We start from the raw sequence: 27119 nt of genomic DNA on the forward strand, positions 1-27119 counted from the left end.
ACCGACATATTCTATGGACTGGGGATGGGGTAATGGAACACATATGAGCAATAAAACAGGTTTGAATGTCAGGTTTATTAGCTGGACTCTTAGTGTAGCTCATTAGACCGAGGTAACAAACAGAAACAGGTGTGTTAGCTTCAGTGGACTTAGCTTCTCCTTCAGACAGATATAAGGCAGTGTCCAGCAGTAATGTGACCACAACAGGATGAACAGCCAAACGTCTTGACGCTTAAACATTTGTCTCAAACATTTGTCATTGAGTTATAAGTGAAGTCCAGGCCTGTTCTGTCTCATCTACTTTGTTCATCGTTGGACATTTCATGAAATCTGTCAACACCACACATGTGACTTAAATAAACACACCACACCTGGACTATTCAGTGCAGTTTACATGTTTTAGACACAAGATGGCGTCATACTATTATTTTTAAACTGCTTCACTCGTCTTCGCGCAGGTACATTCAAAAAACAGACCCTATTCACTAATGATCAACATTTAACATATTTTTACAATTTCGGAAAAATGGAAGCTCAATCCAAGACTGTCATTAGACAGTAGCTACTATTAAAGTGTCATATTTAATTCGGCTTGGTAATTATCGACTATTTAAGTACATAATCTTTATAATTTTGAGTTTGAAAGTGTCAGTCCGCGCCTGCTCCGTGCTGTTTCCACGGGGAGGGCGCGGCCCAGTCGCGCTGTTCTGTAATACGAGCCTGGCGTTGGTCTGACGCACAGCACACGGACACACGGGCAAATCTGCACTTTATTCACGGATTTAACTTTGATCCACGCTTAAAAACTTAGAAAAAGCAACATGAAGCTGTTTTTTAGGATAGCGGGGTTGTTTTTGCTCCTGAGCGGGACCCTGGCGCAGGACATGAGTGAGTAACGACTAATAACGACTAAGTATCGACTAACATGGACAAAGTTGTGTTTACTGTCTGACCGTGCAAAACGAGCCCACAATGTCAGGCTTTTGTCCAGTCTGACGTCGTTTTGTTGTTTTAAAACGTGCTATAAAGCGTATACATGCAGTTATAAACTATTCCAAAGTCTTTACGTAACTTTGAGTCAGATTGTTCCATTTGCTGAGCTCTGGGTGGTTTTTTTTCAGGCTTCGTGAATCATGTCACAGCCTGGACTATTTTTAAACCCTACTGTTAAATTAAACTGAATTAAACTGTCACAGGCATTTAGATTTGAATTATTGCAAAAAAACAATAAAAACAAAAAACAAAAACAAAACTGAATACATATACTGAGATATTCTGAATACTCATTGTGAGTACCTAATTGTGAGTACCTCTTTGTGAGAACCTGTATTGTGCTACAGTTACTCTAACTTTCAGTTAGTTTTCAGAATACAGTTACTTTACTAAAATCCAATGAATACGCGACAGAACTTTCTTTGTCCTTTAGTCTTTAACTGCACAGTATTAGATAAAACACAGCTCCTGCAGTGCGCATGCGTGCAGTATGTCTCTCTAATTAGATATAAATAAATGAAGAATAAACAGTGCAGGAAAAATAAAGCTTTTTGTAATTATATGTCATGTTTTTATACTATAATATAATTCAACTTTAAAAGTATTCAGAGTATTCAGAATGCAGTCCTCTGTATCAGAATGTATCAGGTTAAAAAGCTGTCCCTCACTATCATGGTTGACCTTTCGCGGTCTCGCTGTTTCATGGATTTTTTCTGTGCAATTTTGCATGATTTTTTACAGTGTATGAAGTGTAACTGCATTGTGTTCTGCGTCCTGATTAACTGTTGGACTGTAGACCATTGTGTCGTGCGTCCTGATTGGCTGTTGGACTGTAGACCATTGTGTTCTGTGTCCTGATTGGCTGTTGGACTTTAGACCATTGTCCATCAGTCTCCTCCGTGCCGTGTCTCCTGTACAGTACAGAATGTGTTCAGACAAATTTACATAAATGTTAGATCTCAGTGTGACTCTGAAGTGCTGTATGTTTGCAATTTGTTTTCTCCCCGACAAAACCCACAATGTCGATGAAACGTTCTGCACCGACAAAGACGCCTACGAAGGTTTGAACTTTGAGAGAGTTTAAACGAGAGAAATGTGAGAAAATGTTAATGCCTGTGTGAGAAAAGTGTATAAAGTGTGTGGTGAGGGGTTTGACAGCCTTAAAATATATATAATAATTGTAAAAAATAAAGCTGACTACTTCACGGATTTTGCCTATTATGGGTTATTTTTAGAACATAACCCCCGCAATAAAAAACACAGTACTCTGATTGGCCCATGTATCAGTGTATTCACAACACAGTACTCTGATTGGCCCATGTATGAGAGTATTCTGTTACTAAATACATTTTCTTCTTCACTGAATAGAAAAGTAAGTGTAGCTGATGCCCAGTGAGGCGTGTCCCTGTGTCATTCAAACACCTGCTGTCCAGGCCTGACTAAATGACTGTAATTACAATGGAGAATGTGTCTTGTAAATATATCGACATAAATTGTTCATATAATAATGTAAATAAGGTGAAATAAGGTTATATACTGGGCATAAAACTCTGTAGTATGTCAGTTAGAGGCTAAACAGACTCACTAAACCAGGGGTGTCCAAACAATGGCCCGGGGGCCAAATGCAGCCCTCAGACCAGTTTTTTTTTGGCCCTCATGCCTCCTGCTGAACTGGCCCAATTGATCATAAGCAGTACTTTAAACAGCAAATTAAACTATTTCTGCCACTATAACATCACATTTCATTGTGATACAGACCTAAAATGAATATGTTTGAAGCCTTATTAATACACGGCGTCTCTGTCAAAGCTGTGTATAAAGCACTGGTCTGTGGCCCTCCGCTTTGAATATTTTTTGAGATGTGGCGGTCAATAAAAAAGTTTGGGCACCTCTGCACTAAACTGATCACTGTGAGATCAGACTGCACTGATGTCTGAACTTAACTTTAAACACCTCTGTGCTGTCGTCATGTGATTTGAACATCCATTCAGATGTATTCTCTCTTAAATAAGTCTGCATTTTTAGTATTTGTGATGCATTCATAGATGTTGCTTTGCCTGAAATGTACCACTGTATGGCATTAAACCTGTCTATCCATCTGGCATTTATTCAAATAAGTAACCTGCTTGTCTCCATGTAGATGTAGCTTAAGTGATGTACTGTGGAACATTTCAGGCAACAGAATCTCCATAGAGACAAGAAGGTGGACACTCCAGAAAAGTTACACAGTGCCCCTTTAAAGTCATTCACATTCACAAACGAGGATTAAACCTGGACTAAACCAAGACTAAGATTAAATCAGGACTAAATAAGGATCAAACCAGCACTAAACCAGGGCCTAAAACAAGACTAAACCAGGACTAAAAGAAGAAGGAGCCTCCAGAAAGGTTACACAGTGCCCCTTTAAAGTCATTCACATTCACAAACGTTACAAAGGTTACAGTCCACACCCATTCATTAAAGATACTTTACAAATGTTCACTCAAAACCAGACATGCCTGAGCTGCTTCACTGTAAGAAACAGTGACTTTGACTCATAGAAAAGCACTTTTGGTTTAGTGTCTGTGGAGTTATTGACATCTCTGCAAGCATCATGAAAAAACATCAAATCTGGATTGCAAAGTATAATAAAGCCTGTTTATATTAGACGACCCATCAAAAGTGACTCTGCTGCTGGACAAATCTTCATTCAAAAGTAGAAACTGCCAATACAGTGGTCCCTGGTTTATCCCGGGGGTTACGTTCCAAAAATAACCCACAATAGGAGAAATCCGCAAAGTAGTCAGCTTTATTTTTTTTTTACAATTATTATATATGTTTTAAGGCTGTAAAACCCCTCACCACACAATTTATACACTTTTCTCAGACAGGCATTAACATTTTCTCACATTTCTTTCTTGTTTGATTGATTAATAGTGACTCGTGTATTTCACAGTTCCTTTGACCGTCCTCTTTGTCCTGGCGCCGCTCCACTGTAGTGTTGATCAAACATTTATGTAAATTTGGCGGCCTGAATGCATTCTGTGCTGTGCAAGAGATGCGGAGGTCAATTGTACGTTCATACACTGTAAAAAAGCGTCTAGAATGGCACTGGAAAAATACACAAAACAGCAAGACCGTAAAGGGGGAGCCACGTAATAGTGAAAGACAACTGTAGATACTTCACAGCTGCTGTCATCCACATTCTCTGGAGGTGTGAAGCTCACTGGAGGCACTGCTCTGTCTGAAGCTTTATTACTCAAGTCAGAGAGCTGATTTATCTGAACAACAACAAGTGATCTGATTTGTGCTGTTAAACAAGTCCCTCTCAAATAACATCACAGTCACAAGCTAGCTAGCATTAGCATTAACAGTAGCATTAGCCAACAGTTTTTCAGTGAGTCACTCTCACCTTTTTGTGTAAAATCAAACTCAAACAGGACCATGAACACTCAGACTGATCACAGGCTCCTGAACATGTGCTCTTTAAATGCACTTTTTATACAGAGTTTTTAGACTGTCTTGACTTATTTTGGCTTTTTGGTAGTGTTTGTTAATGTGTGCACTGTGTCACCATGGTAACTGCTGAACATTCGGCCATACACATACATGTAGAACCCCTCAGCGTGATTGCAGAGTATCACTGTCTTCCTCGCACATTTAGGCTGTTTCCCCCTGAGCTATAGTATTGTACTTATGCATTTTTAGGTCATGTTACAAAGAGCTTCCTGCACACACGCGGTTTGGTTTAAATAATAAAACCACACAATCTGCAAAGGCACAAGACTCAAGCCTGAGTCACAGATTCAAACCATGTGATGACACGACAGACTATGGAAAATACTTATATACTACTGAGGAACAGAGAGCAGAGACAGGACTAAACCAGGACTAAACCAGGACTGAACCAGGACTGAACCAGGACTAAACAAGACTGAACCATGTGACTACACCACAACATTCTATGGAAAATACTACTGAGGAATAGAGAGCAGAGTGAGAGTAAACCAGGACTAAACCACTAAACCAACGACTACACTAGGGAATAAACATCAGGGAACCACATTACCCATGATCCTTTCCTGTTAGACTGCAGCCAACATAAAAAGTAACACAAGCTAACATCCATGTGTGTAATCCTCAGAACAACATCCTCAACTGATTCAACTGGATCAGAGCTCACATGGAAGTCACACAAGTCATTAGCAGATCAGGTCATATTTATACAAGTATATCAAAAAACAGAAATGAATCAATACTAGTATCGAAACTAGATGCACATCGTTCACAGGTATCGATACAAAAAAAAAAGTCCCCTTGACAGAAATGAATCTTTCCTGAATATGTTTATAATGATGTTGAACTGTGTCTTTCACAAGTATAAGACACATAGACTTATATATATGTACAATGTTATACAAGAGTCAAATCTGAGCGAAAAAGTGGAAAATCCAGTTCTTCTGACAATGAGTACAGGGATACTTCAGGAACACACTGGTACAGCGAGTACAGGGATACTACAGGAACACACTGGTACAGCGAGTACAGGGATACTACAGGAACACACTGGTACGAGTACAGGGATACTTCAGGAACACACTGGTACAGCGAGTACAGGGATACTACAGGAACACACTGGTACGAGTACAGGGATACTACAGGAACACACTGGTACAGCGAGTACAGGGATACTACAGGAACACACTGGTACAGCGAGTACAGGGATACTACAGGAACACACTGGTACAGTGAGTACAGAAATACTACAAGAACACTCTGGTACGAGTGTTTAAACAAGAGACAAATGTGAGAAAAATAAAAATAAAAAATAAAGCTGATACTTCACAGATTTCGCCTATTGCGGGTTATTTTTAGAACATAACCCCCGCGATAAATGAGGGACCACTGTAACTAAATTTTATACAGAAGACATCAAATATATGAAGCTTGATGTTTGGAATTATGTATTAAAGGAAGAAGTAAGTGAAATAACTCCGAAATATAATGTGACAAAGCAAAAAGCTGTGAGGATTTGAACATCAAATATAAAACACATACTTTTATATTTTGAGTTATTTCAGTTTTTTCCTTTATTACATAATTCTACACATCTTACTTCATATATTTGATGTCTTTGTTTATATTTATAAAATGTGGAACGTAATAAAAATAAAGAGAAAACACATTGAATGAGAGGGAGTGTCCAAACCTGTGACTGGTCACTGATCACTTTACACTACAAATAAAATTTTTATTTCAGTAAATAAATAAAAATAATTGGTATTTTGATTTACAAAAGAAAAAAAAAAAAGAAAAAAAATATATATATATTATTTTGCTGTTATCTTGTAGGGTATATGTTATGTTTGTAGCACAGCAGCACTAAACAGGCCCATGCACACAAAGAAGGAAATGACTCATGTTTCACTTCCTGTTGTTTTGTTGCCATAGAAACTCAACAAATACTCACTTTTCATTATTAAAGTCTCTTTACCAGATTTTTATGGTTTTAAAAATGTGAAAAACAGACATTTTAAATCACCACAATGAGTTTAGAAGTGTTTTTTTTTTCTCAGAGACCAGAGTGGATTTTTGTCGTGATGGTAAAAGCTAACAGCAACTAGCATGCTAACAGCGCACTTCCTGTTTCTCGGACAATAAAAGACTTTATTTTGACCTCATGAGCTGTTTATACAACTGTTCTTGAGCAAGGCACATTTTGCTCAAATATTTTGAAAAATGGGGTACAGGACCTTTAGTTTGTTATTTCAAAATGAGAGTTATATTTTGAAGCTGTCTTTTCTTATTTGTTGACAGATTTTGACCTCGCAGATGCGTTGGATGATGGTAAGCAATCGTGTGTGCTAGAACAATGATAAAATGACATTAAAATGAGTGAGATTCTTCACATGGGTGATGCAGTGCCCTTCACACTTCACTCTTGTTTCATACGGTCAAGCCTCAACAATCATTACATACTGCAATTTGATTCAGCAATTTGCTATTATTGTGTGTAGAAGCTGCTAACCCTGCAGTTTAGACCTCTATTAACTCTGAAATGTCCCTGTCCTGTTCTAGTCCTGGTTTAGTCCTGTTCTAGTCCTGTTTTGGTCCTGGTTTAGTCCTGCTCTACTCCTGGCTTAGTCCTAGTTTAGTCCTGTTCTAGTCCTGGTTTAGTCCTGGTTCAGTCCTGGTTTAGTCCAGTTCTAGTCCTGGTTTGGTCCTGTACTAGTCCTGTACTAGTCCTGTTCTAGTCCTGGTTTAGTCCTGGTTTAGTCCTGTTCTAGTCCTGGTTTAGTCCTGTTCTAGTCCTGGTTTAGTCCTCTTTTGCCATTATATAAAAGTTAACATGTTTTTGTCTTTTCAGGACCCAAAGTAACAGCAGCACCGCCCAAAAAAGACAGTGAGTCATTTTGAATTGTGAAATATTCTGTTAAAATTCATGAAAATTCCATGTTAATAAATTCTTCTTGTCTCTTTTAGAGGATATGACCTTTGACCTGTCTGATGCATTTGGAGGTAAAGCTGTTGGATTACAGGAGAAATTCTAGAATTTGATGTCATCATTTCAGGTGTAGGGCAGGGCCTATATACGTCTATTTGCATCTATATACATCTATATATGTCTATATACGTCTATATACATCTATGTACATCTATATACATCTATATATGTCTATATACATCTATGTACATCTATATACATCTATATACCTCTATATATATAGGCAGCACGGTGGCTGAGTGGCTCATGTCTCACAGCAGAAGGTTTGGTTCGATCCCCGGGTCACCAGGCCTTTCTGTGTGGAGTTTTTCATGTTTCTCCTCGTGTCTGGATGGGTTTCCTCCAGGTACTCCGGTTTCCCCCATCAACCAAAACATGAACGCCCCTCGAGATAACTGTTGTTGTGATTTTGGGCGTTACAAAAATAAATGAATTGAATTGAATTATATACCTCTATATACATCTATATAACTCTAACAAAAGACATGGATGACTGAGGGTTTACACATATCTATAGAACTCTATATACTTTAAGAAGAGACAGTGGAAAAGATCATTTGAATTTTGTCAGAGAAGACATTGAACTTTATGTCAGTTTTTTGTTCCATGTGGAAAGGCCCAGTGATCACAGAGAGTAACCATAAACCAGGTCCACACAGAGAAGTGCACCTGAGAGCCCTGTGTGACAGGTGCGGCCCTGTCTCAGGTTAAACTCCAGGTGTGACAGGTGCAGCCCTGTCTCAGGTTAAACTCCAGGTGTGACAGGTGCAGCCCTGTCTCAGGTTGAACTCCAGGTGTGACAGGTGCAGCCCTGTCTCAGGTTAAACTCCAGGTGTGACAGGTGCAGCCCTGTCTCAGGTTGAACTCCAGGTGTGACAGGTGCAGCCCTGTCTCAGGTTAAACTCCAGGTGTGACAGGTGCAGCCCTGTCTCAGGTTAAACTCCAGGTGTGACAGGTGCAGCCCTGTCTCAGGTTAAACTCCAGGTGTGACAGGTGCGGCCCTGTCTCTGTTGTGATGAGGTGAACACATGTTCTGTTCTAAATATGTTTGTCTAATGTTGTATTTTACAGATGATGATCCTGTCCCAACTAAACCACCTGTTGTTGCCCCGCCTAGTGGTGGAGGAGGTAATTTCAACAATTTTGAACTATTTTTGATACTTTGCAGTGACATCACGCTGGGGGTGTTCTACATGTTTGTGTATGGAGAAATGTTTAGCAGTTGCCATGGTGACATAATGCATGCATTAGCAAACACTGACACAAAAGTTTTAAGAATTTCTTAAGTCCCAAGAAAAAATACAAGAAACAAATGAAACTGTATTTAAAGAGCACAAGTTTAGGAGCCTTTGATCAACACGAGTGTTCAGGAGATTTAACACAAACACAATGTACTCACACACACATTTATGTGCACTTACACACACACACCCCTGTGCACTCACACACACACACACACACCCCAACATACACACACAAACATACGTGCACACACATACACAAACAATTGCGCATGAACACGCGCACATGAACACACACATGCACACACATTTCATTTGATTTTCGAGTAGATGTTCATGTTTGCATAATCTTGGGTAACTGAATATGACGTCACAGGCTGTACATATATGACCCTTCACATGTAGAGGAGTAAATGTGTTTAAATGTGTCATTTTTGTGTTGGAAGGTGGAGGAGGGACTCTGAAGGACACTGACTTGTTTGACGTGGGTGGAGGAGGAGGAGGCTATGAGCCAGACGGTGGCAGGTCTGGAGGTAAGGACTTCAATCAGAGCTGTTCTTTAAACTGGACTTTTCACATCTTTATCCATGTTCTAGTCGTTTCTTCTCATTGAGCCTTTGACGTTATATTTGGAGTGATTCATGTTTGAGTAATGTTGATGATTTACCCCTTTTTGAGGGATCTTGCTTTGTCTTAACACTTGTTTGGAGAGATCAGTGAACAGGCCGTTACAATAGTCTAACCTACTGAAGACAAATGCATGAACAAGTCTCTACAAGTCTGGATGATTTTTGACATGTTTTTTAGGTGGTAAATGCTGCAGATGTTATTGATTTGATGTGGCTGTTAAAGTTCAAGTCTGAGTCCATTATTACCTTTAGATTTCTAGCCTGATTTGAAGGTTTTAGAGAGAGAGACTGGAGGTGATGCTGACACTTTTCTCTATGTTTCTGTGGCCAAAGACTATGACTTGAGTCTTATCTGAGTTTAGCTGGAGAAAGTTGGAAAAGTGTTGGATGCAGTGAGTGAATCAACTGGTCCATGTGGTGACATCACCACATTCTATAGACCAATCATATTTAATAGAGACGGGGCCGATGAAATGGATCTTGTTGAGACATAGATGTGTGGTAACACAGACGTGTGTGTCAACACAATGAGTTATGTGTGTGTCTGTGTGTGTGTGTTAACACAGTGAGTTAGGTGTGTGTCTGTGTGTGTGTGTTAACACAGTGAGTTAGGTGTGTGTCTGTGTGTGTGTGTGTGTGTGTGTGTGTGTGTGTGTGTGTTAACACAGTGAGTTATGTGTATGTCTGTGTGTGTGTGTTAACACAGTGAGTTATGTGTGTGGGGGTGTGTGTGTGTGCAGTAACAGTGAGTTCTTGGCTCTAGTCACTAATGGAAATGATCAGGTTCAGCATTTGTGAATTTATCTTTTGGAGATTTCTTTTGAAAGTACAATTCTATCAATAATTGCCACACTGTGGAACATTCTGGGATGATCATCGCTGTAGAGACGAGCATGTGGTGGACCCTGCACCCCCCCACTTCCCTGGGTTCGTTGTTAGTTTATTCATAAAGATTTATTTTCATTTAGTTACAACAGGTTAAGTAGGCCAAATCACTCAAATCCTGCAGTCTAAATGTTTGAATAGTCTTGTTGCCGTAGTGACTGCTGACTCAAGGTTTTGGTGTCTCACATAAAAACACTGAATGAAACTAAACCTGCCAGATCACATTTCTAACTGCAAATTTACAATATATGGACGGTGCATTAGTCTGACAGACAGAACAGTGAGCCGAGTCAGTGTTCTGTTTCAACAATCTCCAAATGTCAAATCCACAAATGTTTTCCCCTGATCATTTCTATCAGTGACAAGCTCCATCCAACCACACAACATCTGGAAGGGCATCTGACACACCACAACATCTGCAGATTCACTTGAGACATTCAACCTGCTTCCATCTTAGTCTAACATGACAGGGATATAGGAGGATGGGAGGGCATCTGACACAGCTCCTTGATGTGCAGCTTAAGTCACATAGATGATTCATTCACACTTATAGCAGCTCCTTAAATCTTAAACACTGACTCATCAAGTTTTGAGTTGGAGCCGTTTGCCACTAATAAGTCTAAGTGGTAGTTTTCAAGTGAACAGCTCCTTTTACCTTTACTTCTGTAAAGATGGGCACTTCCAAGGTTGAAATCTTCAAAATGATTCCAGTGATTCTAGTGAAGGTGTGTGGAGTTTAAAAACACAGTGGAGCACTTCACAGCTCCACATACCACTCGTGTATTGTGTCAGCTGCAGCAAAAACTAAATGGACAAAAAATAAAATGTGCCACAAATTCACTATATATTATTTTATTTGTATTTTTATGAAGCCTCAAAGGTGCATTATGAAACTTTTCTGGAAGTTCTGCAACCTGTTTGTCTCCATGGTGATATTATTGGTTTGTCCAGAATGTGCCACAGTATGGCATTAAATATATCTATCCAAACTAGAACTAAACCAGGTCTAAGCAAGGACTAACATAATTTAAACAAAGACTGAACCAGGTCTAAACATGGACTAAACCAGGTCTAAACATGGACTAAACCAGGTCTAAACATGGACTAAACCAGGTCTACACATAGACTAGAGCAGGTCTAATCATGGACTAAACCAGGTCTAAACATGGACTAAACCAGGTCTAAACATGGACTTAACCAGGTCTAAACATGGACTAAACCAGGTCTAAACATGGACTTAACCAGGTCTAAACATGGACTTAACCAGGTCTAAACATGGACTAAACCAGGTCTAAACATGGACCAAACCAGGTCTAATCATGGACTAAAGCAGGTCTAAACATGGACTAAACCAGGTCTAAACATGGACTAAACCAGGTCTACACATAGACTAGAGCAGGTCTAATCATGGACTAAACCAGGTCTAAACATGGACTAAACCAGGTCTAAACATGGACTAAACCAGGTCTAAACATGGACTAAAGCAGGTCTAAACATGGACTAAACCAGGTCTAAACATGGACTAAAGCAGGTCTAAACATGGACTAAAGCAGGTCTAAACATGGACTAAACCAGGTCTAAACATGGACTAAACCAGGTCTAAACATGGACTAAACCAGGTCTACACATAGACTAGAGCAGGTCTAATCATGGACTAAACCAGGTCTAAACATGGACTAAACCAGGTCTAAACATGGACTAAAGCAGGTCTAAACATGGACTAAAGCAGGTCTAAACATGGACTAAACCAGGTCTAAACATGGACTAAACCAGGTCTAAACATGGACTAAACCAGGTCTAAACATGGACTAAACCAGGTCTACACATAGACTAGAGCAGGTCTAAACATGGACTAAACCAGGTCTAAACATGGACTAAACCAGGTCTACACATAGACTAGAGCAGGTCTAAACATGGACTAAACCAGGTCTAACCTAAGACTAAACGAGATCTAAACAGGTCGTGACGATAGTCCTGTCGATAGAAGGCAGACTGTGCTGTAGGGGCCTCATGAGTTCACTTTCACTTGTTCACTTGAATGTTTTGTGTTTTTCACAATCACAGGTCGAGGCATGGATCCTGAATACAATCCCAACAGTAAGACTTTTTTATTATATATTGTGTAGAATTGTATAAAATAACTTGTATCTAAATAATTGTTCACCAGTGGAGCTCCACAGTCCACTTCCTAATCCATGCTGGTTCCAGAAGAAAACTTTAGTCATTTTTCCCATAGAATTTTGGAAAAATTCAATATTAAGAGTTCAAAGGCACAGAGGCTAACCAGCTACGTGCTAAGCAGCTACGTGCTAAGCAGCTACGTGCTAAGCAGCTACGTGCTAAGCAGCTACGTGCTAACCAGCCACGTGCTAAGCAGCTACGTGCTAAGCAGCTACGTGCTAAGCAGCTACGTGCTAACCAGCCACGTGCTAACCAGCTACGTGCTAAGCAACTACGTGCTAACCAGCCACGTGCTAACCAGCTACGTGCTAAGCAGCTATGTGCTAACCAGCTACGTGCGAACCGGCTACATGCTAACAGCTACGTGCGAACCGGCTAAATGCTAACAGCTACGTGCGAACCGGCTACTTGCTAACCAGCTATGTGCGAACCAGCTACATGCTAACCAGCTACGTGCTAACCAACTACATGCTAACCAGCTACGTGCTAACCGCCTACATGCTAACCAGCTACGTGCTAACCGGCTACATGCTAACCAGCTACGCGCGAACCGGCTACATGCTAACCAGCTACGCGCGAACCGGCTACATGCTAACCAGCTACGCGCGAACCGGCTACATGCTAACCAGCTACGCGCAATCCGGCTGCATGCTAACCAGCTACGCGCGAACCGGCTACATGCTAACCAGCTACGCGTGAACCGGCTACATGCTAACCAGCTACGTGCGACCCGGCTACGCGCGAACCAGCTACATGCTAACCAGCTACGTGCAAACCAGCTACATGCTAACCAGCTACGTGCTAACCAACTACATGCTAACCAGCTACGTGCTAACCGGCTACGTGCGAACCAGCTACGTGCGAACCAGCTACATGCTAACCAGCTACGTGCTAACCGGCTACATGCTAACCAGCTACATGCTAACCAGCTACGCGCGAACCGGCTACATGCTAACCAGCTACGTGCGAACCGGCTACGTGCTAACCAGCTAAGTGCTAACCGGCTACGTGCGAACCAGCTACATGCTAAGCAGCTACGTGCTAACCAACTACATGCTAACCAGCTATGTGCGAACCAGCATTTCTAAAAAGCACATTTCAAACACAAGATTGTGTGAAATGTTTTATTAACGCGGTGGTTTAAAGTTTTATAAACAGATTTGAAACGATAGGTCTGCTGTTCATTAGTTACAGAGATGATTAGTCCTGAGATTTCTAACTTTTAATATCATTTTCAATATCAAAGTCTATGGGAAAAATGAACTGGGCATTAATTGCCGGGGGGGGGGGCGCTCACTGTTGAGCTCCATTAGCTTTGACTGCCAATGTTATTGTGTCCTTGGGCAAGACACTTCACCAGTCTTAATGAGGGCGATTGGGGGTTAGCGGGCCCATTTTAAAATTTAAAAACAAGTGATAAAAATGTATTTGTAATAAAAAGTTATGTAAAAATGACATGTGGAATAAACTGTATGTAAATATAAATTCATCAATTCAATCAATCAATTTTCACACATTTGGGATGTGCTGGAGAAGGCTTCGCTGTCGAGTCAATCAAACATTTATACAAATTTGGCTAAACACATTCTGTACTGTATAGGAGACACGCACAGAGGAGATTGATTGATGGTGGTCTGCCATCCCTTGGCCAGTCGGGACGCAGAACACAATGCACATTCATACTTTAAAAAGCCTGTGGAATTGCACTGGAAAAATCCGCGAAACAGTGAGACTGCGAAGGGTGAACTGTGATATATAGCGAGGGACCACTGTAGTTTGATTGAGGGAGTCATTTTTCTGCAGATTTTTGTCCATCTTTTATTGACCCTTGTGTTTTGTGTGTTTCAGGCGGAGGAGGAGACCAGGCTCAAGGTAAAGCACCTCTTTATTCCACTTCTTGTGTCATGGGAGCACATCCTGTCTTTGTGTCTGTTCTCTCCACTCTGGTTTTATGAGGTTTTTGTTTCAACTATGAACAAGTCATGATGTTGTTTCTGGTTCATTGTTGTGGTTTGGAAGCCATTTTGTTTGTTTGTTTGGAGTTATCACACTATTATGTATGTTTAATATCCCCAGTGACTAAGAATTGAAGTTATTATAGTGAAAAAAAATTAAATCTGTCAACTGGACAAAGCGATGTAGGACGTCAAAGGATGTTCAGGACGTCCAAGCCACTTATTCATTTCTGGTCAGATTGCTGGTTGACACTGCCTTATATCTATCTGAAGCACAAGAAACACACTACTGTACACCTACTGTAAACAATTGGTGCTCAGTTTCAGTGTAGTTAGCTCCTCCCTACACACGGGGAAGGCGTCTGACACACAGAGACATTTTAGGATGTTTGTAGAGGTCTAAACTGCAGAGTTAGCAGCTTTTACACAGAATAAGAGCCCATGCAGACACAGCCATTCAAATGATGATACTTTTGCAGTCCTAACATACAAGCACACACACATGTGACAGAACACGTGACTTTGACATGACTGTGGGTTAAGATTTGAGATGTGGTTGAATCACTCAGGCGTGGATTGAGAAGAGTCTTTTGTTTGTTGGTGTTGGTGGAAGTATAAATGTTGGCTGTTTGTCACAGTTGGAGTGACTAACTTGTTTTGGGCATTTTCATTCTTAAAGATTTCAGCCATAACATTGTAACCACAGATACATCAGAATAACACAGATTACATTTGTTTGTGAAGGCCAAAAGTCAGCCTTGTCCTGTTGTGGTACATCAGAAGCTGAAACATGGAAATTTTAGATCTAGATGAGGACTAAATGAGTACTAAAATACAGTTGTCTCTCGTCATATCACTGTTCACCTGTCGCGGTCTCACTGTTTCGCAGATTTTTTTAGTGCAATTTTACTTGCCTTTTTACAATATGAACGTGACTGTAGACCATTGTGTCGTGCGTCCTGATTGGCTGTTGGACTGTAGACCATTGTGTTGTGCGTCCTGATTGGCTGTTGGACTGTAGACCATTGTGTTCTGTGTCCTGATTGGCTGTTGGACTGTAGACCATTGTCCATCAGTCTCCTCCGTGCCGTGTCTCCTGTCCAGTACAGAATGTGTTCAGACAAATTTACATAAACGTTGGATCTCAGTGTGACTCTGAAGTGCTGTACGTTTGCAATTTGTTTTCTCCCCGACAAAACCCACAATGTCGATGAAACGTTCTGCACCGACAAAGACGCCTACGAAGGTTTGAACTTTGAGAGAGTTTAAACGAGAGAAATGTGAGAAAATGTTAATGCCCATGTGAGAAAAGTGTATAAAGTGTGTGGTGAGGGGTTTTACAGACAAAAACAGAGAGAATAATGTAAAAAATAAAGCTGACTACTTTGCAGATTTCACCTGTTGCGGGTTATTTTTAAGAATGTAACCCCCGCAATAAACGAGGGAACATTGTACAACAAAAAATATTAAATCAGGATTAAACCAGGACTAAACCGAGTCGAGAAGAAAACTAAATCAGTACTAAACTATGACAAAAGATGGGCTAAATTATTAAAGGGCTCATATTAGACAATTTTTTAATCTCTGTTTTAATGTTTCCCCATCACAAACAGACCTGGAGTTGTGTTTTGTTTCATTCTCACATGTTTAACACACAAACTCTGCAGATTTAGGCTGAGTTCTTCTCTCAAACTGAAAACACTCTGTTCCACATCTGTGATGTCATTATGTGGTGATACAGGAAGTGCTCCACTGTGTTTTTAAACTCCACACTTTCACTAGAATCATTTGGATCATTTCAGACGTGGAATTGCCAATTTATACTGAACTAAAGGTAAAAGGAGCTGTTCACTTGAAAACTACCACTTCATGACATCACAAGGTGGAACAGAGCATTTGGAGCTGTAGAGATGTAACAGACTAATAATAAAGTGTTACTCAAACATGTGAATGAAACAAAACACAACTCCAGGTCTGTTTTTGAGGAGCCTATGACATAATAACATGGCTTAAAGCTCAGAACAGTCAGTTTTGCATAATATAGGACCTTTAAATCCAGATGGACTAAAGTAGGACTAGACATGGACTAGACATAGTCGCTCAAGATCTAAAGATGGGACAAAGTGGAGCTTAACCTTAGACCAGTGGTTCTTAACCTGGGTTTGATCGAACCCTAGGAGTTCGGTGAGTCAGTCTCAGGGGTTCGGCGGAGGACAAGACATGCACCCGACTCACATGATTCACGGACTGTGAGCGTCTCCAGACACTGGCCGTGTCCTCATTCGACAAATGCACCTTTAATGTGTCTATCGAAGTACCCACCCGACTTAAATGAGCTGTTCGAACGGCATAAATACATAAAATGACATAAAAATGAAGAAAAGGAACAGACTTTGCTGTGAAAACAAAGAAAATGCTGTTTTCAGCTCTGGTATTGGTCGATGCAGATTATCTGCAGAAAGTTAAAGCTGTAGTATTGAAATCAGCAACAGGACTGAAAAACTGGATCCCTGACCACGACCAAACCAGAACTCAACCAAGACTAAACCAGGTCTAAAGTACCTCAAAGGTGTCCAGACCAGCACAGATGAGCTGGAATGGGTGTAATTTACCTGTATAGTCCCTGTATAGTCCCAGAAGTAAACTAGAACTAAACCTGGTCTAAACTAGGACTAAACAAAATTTTAACAAGGACTAAACCAGGCCTAACCAGCATAGATGAGTAGTTTATTTTTATAGTCCCTAGGAGTAAATTAGAACTCAGCGAGGTCTTAACTAAAACTAAATAAGGACTAAACAAGAACTACACCATATATAAAAAGCAGGTCTGTAAAAGAGTCTGAAACAAACCAAAAGTGGGTCTAAAGTGGGTCTAAAGTGGGTCTAAAGCAGGCCTAAAGCAGAGTGGTCATAATGTTCTGGCTGATCTGTACAGTAGTGTATAGCTTAAATCCGGACTAAAGCAGAGTGGTCATAATGTTCTGGCTGATATGTTGCGTATAGTTTAAACCCAGTCTAAAACAGGCCTAAAGCAGAGTGGTCGTAATGTTCTGGCTGATATGTTGCGTATAGTTTAAACCCAGTCTAAAACAGGCCTAAAGCAGAGTGGTCATAATGTTCTGGCTGATATGTTGCGTATAGTTTAAACCCAGTCTAAAACAGGCCTAAAGCAGAGTGGTCGTAATGTTCTGGCTGATATGTTGCGTATAGTTTAAACCCAGTCTAAAACAGGCCTAAAGCAGAGTGGTCATAATGTTCTGGCTGATATGTTGCGTATAGTTTAAACCCAGTCTAAAACAGGCCTAAAGCAGAGTGGTCATAATGTTCTGGCTGATATGTCGTGTACAGTTTAAACCTAGTCTAAAACAGGCCTAAAGCAGAGTGGTCATAATGTTCTGGCTGATATGTCGTGTACAGTTTAAACCTAGTCTAAAACAGGCCTAAAGCAGAGTGGTCGTAATGTTCTGGCTGAGATGTCGTGTACAGTTTAAACCTAGTCTAAAACAGGCCTAAAGCAGAGTGGTCGTAATGTTCTGGCTGATCTGTATAGTGTATAGTGGTGTATAGTTTAAACCTGGTCCGGTTGTCGTTGCAGGTGCAGAGCTCGAATGGGCCCCGCTCCTGAAGATGCTCTATGCTAACGTCCCAGAGGACTTCTTTATTTGGATGTCCAACTTTAGACACAAGCTTGCACCAGTTTTAGAGCGCGTTCTGGACCTCCTATACTCTCTGCCCGGGGAGGACAAGCAGGAACTATAAATAGAACATGGATTGGACATCAAATTTAAGTCAGATGCCCTCTCGGATGCTGGAGTTATATTTTGAATTTCATGTATGGTTTAATTAGAAGTTTGACATGGATTTTGCATTTTGGATTTAAGTCCTTAAGACCTTCCAGATGTTGTAGTTCTGGTATGAGGTTTTCACAGGGTAAATTAGGGTATTTTGGTGTATCTTGTTTAAGTGTACGTTTAACGGTACTTTAAGATATTTTGTTGCATTTGGGGGCAATATTCTTTTTATTTATTGTTAAGTTACTGATGTTTAAGTGTTAAGGTCACCATGTAAACATGTACTTTCCATAAACTATAAACATAAAAAAAGTACTGTAAATTTCAGACTACAGAGCGCACCTGAATATAAGCCGCACTAACTACATTTGAAAAGAAAATCAATTTTGTACATATATAAACTACACTTGAATATAAGCCGCAGGTTTTCATGTTGTAAAATGAGATATTTACACAGAAAGACGGTACACAGAAGGTCTTTTTGAGTTTTAAGTTTTAAACTGTGCCTGAAAATCAGCAGTACAGCACCAACACGAGGTGCACCAACACGTAACATGAGATGAACATACCTGCATGTTTAGAAAATAAAACTTCTTTGTGTGTTTTCCATGAGGAGAGTGTGTGCATGATGCGCAAATTGACAGTCCAAAATCAAACCTTGTGTATTCTTCAGCGCATAATCTTTCTGTCTGTCTCACTTTTATGTTTACTGCAAGAGAGTGCCCCCTGGTGGCCGTTAGCCAGTAAAAATCCATAAATTATTCACACTGTTGTATAAGCCACAGGGTTCAAAGTGTGGGAAAAAAGTAGCGGCTTATGGTCCGAAATTTACGGTACATTTTATTTTGGGTAGACAAGAAACAAGCACAATGCTCTTAATACTGACACATTTACTTCTCTGTAATTCTCATGAGAAGAATAAACAAACATACTGCACCAGGGCTGAATCCAGATTAAACCAGGACTCAACCAGGTCTACATGAGGTCTACAGGTGGTCCACATGAGCGCTAGGTAAGGAAAGAGATGAGTCCATTGAAATTAGACCAGGCCTAAACAAGATAAAAAATCTGACTAAACCAGGTCCAAAACAGGACAGAAAGTCTTCTGCCTGAAAAGTTACATAGTGCACCTCTAAGTATAAAGTGATAACCCTACCACTCAGCTTTAGCCTCCAGTAGCGCTGCAGCTAACAGTTTTTAGCAGTCGACCAGTCAAACAATTATTTCTATTGTACTTTGAGAATTTGAAACACAATTTTAATCAAATAAAGGTGGAAATTTGGTGATGGCAACAGAACATATGGACAGTTTGTTATAAAAAAGCACTATTACTGTATAACACTGTATAATCCAGACCACTTGGACCTAAAGACTGTTAAGATTATTTTTGGTTGGTTGTTGCAGCTCTGTTCTCCAGTGTGCTGTATAAAGCTGTATGTTTAAAATGTATCAGGATTTCAAATAGTAAATATTTAGGGCTATTTTATTTAAATTGAAGCAACGTATAAAGAACACACAAACACAGTGTGTATATTTGTATACATATTTAAAGAACACACAAGCACAGTACATATATGTTTATACATGTTTAATGAACACAGAGTGCGTATATGTTTATACATGTTTAAAGTTACTAACATGAAAGTACTGCCTGACCACTGGAGCGCTTCTTTAGTAGCTGTTAAAGTTTACATCTGAACAACAAAATGTGCCTCTCCCTCTGACCTTTGACCTTTGACCCCTGTTACACTGGTTTTATGGACTATAGTTTACAAAGGTGAATTTGTGTTACTTTTATTGTGGTGGAAGAAAAATAGGAAATGGAAATAACTTTGTTGTGTGGATTTAATAAAGAAAGGGACAATTATTATGAATATTAGCTGCATGTTTTTGTTTGCCCCGCCCCTCATTCAGTTTGGCATTAAATGCTGTTTGCCCCGCCCCTTGTTCAGTTTGAGTTCAACAGTGACCGCTCGGTCTGTCACCAAAACACATTTAGAAGGTCCATATGTCACTACAGAGAAATACTTAGCCAAAAAAGTTACTCTTTCAAGCCTCTGCAGCTCTAATTGTTTCATGTTATGTCAAAAAAAAGTCCCGTCCTCAATATTGTTAAGAAATCATACCCACTATAAATGCTGTGCCCCAAAATATATTGTCCGAGCTTTCATAAACGAGATATACTGAACAAGAAGTCCATGGTAATTATCATGATAGGCCTAGTGAGCGCCCACCCCGCTGCTGGACATCACTGCCCCACTCATTTTTTTTATTAAAAGTTTGAAATCTCAGGGCTAATCATCTCTGCAACTAATGAGCAGCAGACCTATCATTAGGCCCGAGCCCCTACAGGGCGCAGGGTCTATTGCTTATGCAACGATGAGTGCATGGGCTTTGCATGCAACTTCAGCAACAACATCGACATAGGAACAATATGAAATTTGGCACAATGACTCTTCATGTCATCCCGATCAAAAAAGCCAATCGGACCCAAGTCACATCTTTCACTGGGTTGCCATGGCGATGCGCTAAAGAGCCCATGTTATTCTAATGTACAAATATTCGGACATTTCTACAAGTCTTAGAACGTATTATTGATTTCATTGAAGAATGTCAAATTTGGCACAGTGACTCTTCAGGTCGTCCCTGTCAAAAAAGTCTGGGAGGCCAACTATGTATTTTTCATGGTGTTGCCATAGCGATGCCTCAAAAACCCATATTATTGCATTTTAGTGCATCACCACTTTCAAGGTCTTAGTGACAAGTACAGCCCAAAGCCACATTAAAACTGAGACCAGCAGCACATTAGGGAGTGCCGGGTCCGCTGAGTGCGAAGCGCGGCTTATGAGGGTTGTTTGATGCCGCTTGAGGATTTAATTTTATTTCAGATTTGTTTATGAAACTTTAAACCACAGAGTTAATAAAACATTTCACAGAATATTGTGTTTAAAATTGCTTTTTGGAAAACAACCACGATATGGAGATTATAAAAACTATAAACCCTTTAAAAACACTGGCCAAGCTGCTTTTGTCCTCCAAGATGATTGCATTTTGCAGTCACTATTTCATCTCCAACTTTCAGGTTTCAGCTGTTTTTTTATGAATGAATGTGTATTGTTTAAATATCGGCTGTTTGTTCATAAAATATAGACAAGCTCCAACTGCCACGTGAAAAAATAAGATTGTTTATTTCTTGGGTCTAGTCACTAATATACTGCCTGGCCAAAAAAAAAAAAAAAAGTCACACACTCTAATATTTGGCGTTGTTTTGATAAGCTTGTGCAATGTCACATGATATATTTCCATCCAGTGCTGCATTAATTTTCTCCAAGATGTTGCATTAATGATGGTCGAGTCTGATGCTGCACAAACTCTTCTCCAGCACATCCCAAAGATTCTCACTGGGGTGAAGGTCTGGACTCTGTGGTGGACAATCCATGTGTGAAAATGATGAGCCCTGATGAATCCTGGCATTGTCATCTGGGAATCTGCCCGTGTCATCAGGGAAGAAAAAATCCACTGAGGGAATAACCTGGTCATTCAGTATATTCAGGTGTCAGCTGACCTCATTCTGCTGAACCTAGACCGGACCAACTGCAACAACCCCAACCAACCTATTTGCTTAGTTAAATCCAGGGGGCCAGGCAGTGTATAAATGATGCAGTTCACTCTTATTCTGATATTTTCTATGTAAATATGATGTAATCAACAGGGAAATCTGTATCTGGCCCCATCTGGGAGTCTGACATCATCATGTTCTAGAGTCTGAAAACCACCAATGGCCATTACAACATTTTACTAACATTTTAGTGACATTGTGGGTGTGACTGGACCATTTGCTCTGTATGTTTTGGCATTTCTTGTTTAAAGGAAAGGCAAGTTTATTTGTACAGCACAATTCATACAAAAGGTAATTCAAAAGTGCTTTATAGAATAAGAAAGACATTAAAATTACAATACAACAAATCAAAACATAAATAATCACAAATAATAACCATAAAATTAACATTAAAGTAGAAAATTGCAGAATAAAAACCTTTCAGTCGTATGCAGCTAAACAGAACTGTTTTGAGCCTGGATTTAAACATTGTCAAAGTAGAGGCCTGTCTCACATCTTCAGAAAGAATGTTACAGGTTTAACTGCACAAAACTGAAACGCTGATTCCTCATGTTTAGTCCTGACTCTGGCACCAGCAGGAGGCCTGTCCCTGAAGTCCTCAGAGTGTGAGATCATTAGGATGATATTGATATGATATTGTAGACTGAACAAAAGGTAAAACTAAAACATTAACTTAAGGTCATTGTAGTGTATTGTCGAGTATAGCAGTTCAGTTGAGGCTAAACATAGCTGTTAACTTGAAAACTATCACTTCATGACATCACAAGGTGGAAAAGAGCATTTTGAGCTTTGGAGATGTAGACAGACTAATAATAAAGTGTTACTCAAACATGTGTGAATGAAAGTACAAGTACATTTTTGTGAATTAATAACCGGTACAGACACTGACTTTGAAAGTGGTGGGAGCGCTTGTTTTTTGCGCCTGGACACGCCTGCTTAAGCTCGAGCTCACACATTCTTCACATAGTCTGAGCTGGAGTCACCGTAGCTCAAACGTTTGTGGTTTTTGAGCAGAAAAAGAACTTTGTTGTCTCAAAATGATAGATGTGGTTTAAATCAGCTGATTGGAGAACTGGGAACATAATGTGTACCAGCTGATGGCAACTAGTCACTGTAGTCACTGTTTATTACTGCTATTACTACTACCACTGCACCAGGTCGAAACTGGGACTAAACTAGAACTTAACCAGGTCTAAACCAGGACTAAATAAAGACTCAACCAGGTCTAAACTAGGACTAAACAAGGACTCAACCAGGTCTAAACTAGAACTAAACCAGGACTCATAATAGCAGAAATAGTAGTAGTAGTTCAGGCAGTAGTTTACACCACTTCAAATATTTTCTGAAATGCATGGGATTCTTGGGTTATTTTAGTTCACATTTCAGTAGTACTGAAATAGTTGAAGTAGTTGTGGCAGTAGGAGTTTTTGATGCTGTAGTAGTATTTGTGTGGTTGTGGCAGTAGTAGTATTTGTGCTAGTTGTAGCAGTAGTAGTATAAGTAGTAGTTTGCCTTGGACCACAAACATTTCAGTAATAACATATTACTTGTCATTATAGCATCGCTGCTACTCGCCTCTGTAAACTTTTTTCTCTTATCAAACCAGCATTTACTCAGCATCCAACAGAACGAGCCAAACAATAAACTACTGTCACTTTAACTTTGTTTTATTTTGAAATTTCTACGCCCTGTTTTGGCTTACCGCCCCTTTAAGATGACTCATAGCGGTTTATCCTCGTCAAAGTATTACATATCAAGTACTACCATACTGAGAACCACACCCAGTTTGAAAACTGGGCATGGCAATTCGAATGCTTATATTGTACTTTTACAGATAGTTTAGACAGTACTGTGTCACTGGTTTAAGACATGTGGGCGCAGTTTGTGTACATTAAACATACTTTAAAATCTGGTTTGTGGACTTCTATAAAGTGATTTGACTCTGTTTCCCATGTAAAATGAATGGAGGATGTGCATGTGCAGGGCGCCATCTAGTGGTCAAATGTGGTTATAGCATAAAAAAATCTGTCACCAGCAAATCAACAGCTCTGAATGTTTAGAATGTTATTGTACCTGGAGTTTAGACCTCCACGAACTTGTGACATGCATGGGCTGCAAGGGTCAGTTTAACAGCAGCAGCAGCAGCACCAGTAGGAGCAGTAATAGCAGTAGTAGTAGTAGTAGCAGTAGTAGTAGTAGTAGTAGCAGTAATAATAGTAGTAGTAGTAGTACTATCTCTAGCAGTAAAACATCATGTAAAAAATTACGCATTTGTTTTTGTCAGTATTGCTTTATATTTTAAAAAGTCTATTATATTGTATTGTATTGTATTGTGTTGTGTTATATTGTATTGTATTGTGTTGTGTTGTGTTGTGCTATATTGTATTGTATTGTTACTCTTCTGACAGAGGCGGGCTCGGGTCCAATCGCTGGGATTGTGAGCGCCATCGGAGTGGCTCTGGTCGGAGCTGCGTCCAGTTACTTTGCCTATCAGAAGAAGAAACTGTGCTTTAAAGTACAGGGAGGTGAGTAGTACACAGCCGGGGTCGTGAGTACTTTATGTTATTATACTTTTATACTGTATTCATTAAATGTGTCGTTACAGGACAAGACCCAGAGAGCGGAAACCGGCACATGACTCAATCTGAACCTCAAGGTCAAACATTCAAACTGATTGATTAGAACAGGGGTGTCAATCATGCGGCCCAGGGGCCGGATCCAGCCCGCCTACAGACTTGATCCGGCCCTCAGCTGATTTGTAATAAAAATACACTCAGCAAAAACTGACATTTTTTTTGCTAATTGTTTTTAATAAATCGTAATTTTTAAGGCTCATAAAAAATGTAGATAAATATATCATTTAATAACCATAATAAAAATGAGAATTTCTTCTTGACGCAACGCATGCGCAATGCTTAGCCGCACTGCTCTGCTGCATCGCTGCTGCACCGCTCATAGGTCCGGCCCCCTTGAGATCAAATTAAGTCGTATGTGGCCCCCAGACCAAAATGAGTTTGACACCCCTGGATTAGAGGCACAAACACTGGTATCAGAGATCGTTTTACACAATATCACTTCATCACTTTACACAATATCACTTTTCAGACACAACTTTTATGTGATAAACAATCAGTATATTTAGCCCTCTGCCTACTAGCACGTTTCAGCCCGCTAACGTGTTATCGTTTGGTGCTTTAATGTGTGTGAGGAAAACAGTTTTAAGCTCCACTGATTTAGACAAAAATATGTGTAACTTCTATTGGATCACAAAGTTATTTTGATTTTCAGTCTCTTTTAGTATAATATAAGTCTTATACAGAGTATCACACAGAGCACGGGACAGAACGCCAACGTGAACACGTTCACAAAAACAATGTCAACAGTAAACAAAGTCACAGCAGGTTTGAATTGACGCCAAGTTGAATATTTAGCATCTTAAAATCTCCTTTAGCTTAAAATTGTGTGAGGTGTGACATCAGCGACACTGACAGAACAGCCCTGATGGAGTTTGAGTGAAAATGCTGCACATTTACCTTTGCAGATATTGTGGATTTTAGTTTCAAATGTTTTTTGTGTTTTTCAGTGATGAGCACCCTCCTCCAGTCGTCCTAAACTCGAGGCCCAGACGACCACAAACGCACAGGAAATGTCTCATTTCATTTGAAATCATTTGTTTTTTTGGTGTAGTCATTTTTGTCAATTCAAATGTTGAACTTTGTGCTTTGGCTGTCTAATAATAACACATTTTTTACATTTTTGGATGTTTTTCAGGCTTTTAGCCTAAAAACTGACGGAAGGATTAACCCAGTGCTTTTTCGGTGTTTTACGGTGGTTGTGTTTGATATTTTAGCTCCTTAAATTGAGGAATTTGTATTTGTGACTTTACCACAAGTGCCTGACAAAAAGAGGATTTTAAATGTCACTACAAATGGATATTATATTTACAAAAATAAAATACTTTTGAAGAAGCCATCACTATGTCCACACTTAGAAACACACACGTGTTTTCACTTTGTCAAACTCATGTTATGAAGTTGGATTCAAAATAAAATGTACTGCTTTTATTTTGAAAAGTGTTAAAATTACCTGGCCTTAAACAAACTGTCACTGAACAGAAACATAATCATTTGTAAACGGTTTTAATTACAAAAATACAGTTACATTTGTTACTTTAGTTCCCAGTGTTTTTGCAGCTCAGTTTTATTTTGTGTTTCATAATGCAATTCTTAAATCATTATTTGCAGTCACAATACAGGCTTTTATTTTGAAAGGATGATTGGAATAAATGTACTAAAAATCCAATGGCAATAGTGTTTTTGCATCTCAATGTTATTTCGTGGCCCATAACAGATTTCATTTTACTATTATTTTCACTAAGCATAGCAACTTAAACAATGTGGGCTTTTATTTTGAAAGGACATCTGTGATAAATATTTGTAATATGTTTTTACTAAAAATCCAATGACAACATCTTTGTTTCATCTTGCTTAGCTCAATTTCATTTTGTAGAGTCATATTTTGCTTCATTATTGTCAGACACTATAGCAACTAGAACACAAGCTTTTATTTTGAAATGGCAATTTGGATAAATGTACTAGAAATCCAATGGCACTGTAATTTTTGGAGCTCAGTTTTATATTGTAATAGTCCATAGTCACTTTTTCAGTACTTTAGCATCTTAAACAATACAGGCTTTATTTTGAAAGGACAATTGGAATACATTTTTGCAATAGTTTTTTTTTTTTTTTGGGGGGAGAAATCCATTCAAGTACTTTCAGCATTTTTACAAGTTTTATTTTGTAGGGCCATAATACATTTGATTATATAATTTCTTGTCACTATAGACAGTGTAGGATTTTATTTTGAAAGCATGATAAATGTACTATAAACCCAGTGAGTCTTTCTTTTGGCCTTTTGTTTCTATCACTCTTCAGTCATCATTATTAGGAACTTTTGTTTTGAAAGGACAATTGTAAATAGGTCTTGTGTACATCCTGTCTTCTGCTTTATGTTTTATTTTGAAGTTTAACTGTTACCTGTGATAATTCATGAATGTTTTAACTTTGAGTGGATTCAGTGTATTTTAATAAAGTGGTGCTGTCTGTGATTTGTGTCTGAACAGTTTTACTGTGTTCATTTACTACTTTGAAGACAACACCTGCAGTATGATCATTATGATCAGTATGATCAGTATTATCATGATCCTTATGTAAACGCTCGGGTAGCTTAAACTCACCACATTTTGGGGTAATTGTACTTGACCAAACAACTTACTTCATTTTACATGTTTTGATAAGTCAAGAAAAACAAATAAACTAATTGTGCTGCAAGTAACTAGTGC

General features: G+C 39.4%; 1 protein-coding gene across 2 annotated transcripts; it reads left to right on the forward strand.

Annotated features, from left to right (window-relative positions):
* Window positions 1-693: 693 nt before the first annotated feature.
* Window positions 694-26895, forward strand: cd99 (CD99 molecule). Of its 2 annotated transcripts, XM_033978575.2 has the most exons (11): window positions 694-888; window positions 6790-6819; window positions 7340-7375; window positions 7456-7491; window positions 8549-8605; window positions 9165-9251; window positions 12297-12329; window positions 14262-14285; window positions 24187-24303; window positions 24384-24434; window positions 25362-26895. In XM_033978575.2, exons 1-11 carry the CDS (start codon window positions 822-824, stop codon window positions 25388-25390), a joined length of 567 nt encoding a protein of 188 aa, XP_033834466.1. In that variant the 5' UTR covers window positions 694-821; the 3' UTR covers window positions 25391-26895. The 2 variants fall into 2 exon arrangements, with proteins under 2 accessions (XP_033834466.1, XP_055082899.1); XM_055226924.1 differs by lacking the exons at window positions 24187-24303; window positions 24384-24434; window positions 25362-26895 and adding an exon at window positions 17964-19973.
* Window positions 26896-27119: the final 224 nt, after the last annotated feature.

Source organism: Periophthalmus magnuspinnatus, chromosome 2 (genome assembly GCF_009829125.3).
Source record: "Periophthalmus magnuspinnatus isolate fPerMag1 chromosome 2, fPerMag1.2.pri, whole genome shotgun sequence".
In the NCBI taxonomy this organism is placed as follows: Eukaryota; Metazoa; Chordata; class Actinopteri; order Gobiiformes; family Gobiidae; genus Periophthalmus; species Periophthalmus magnuspinnatus.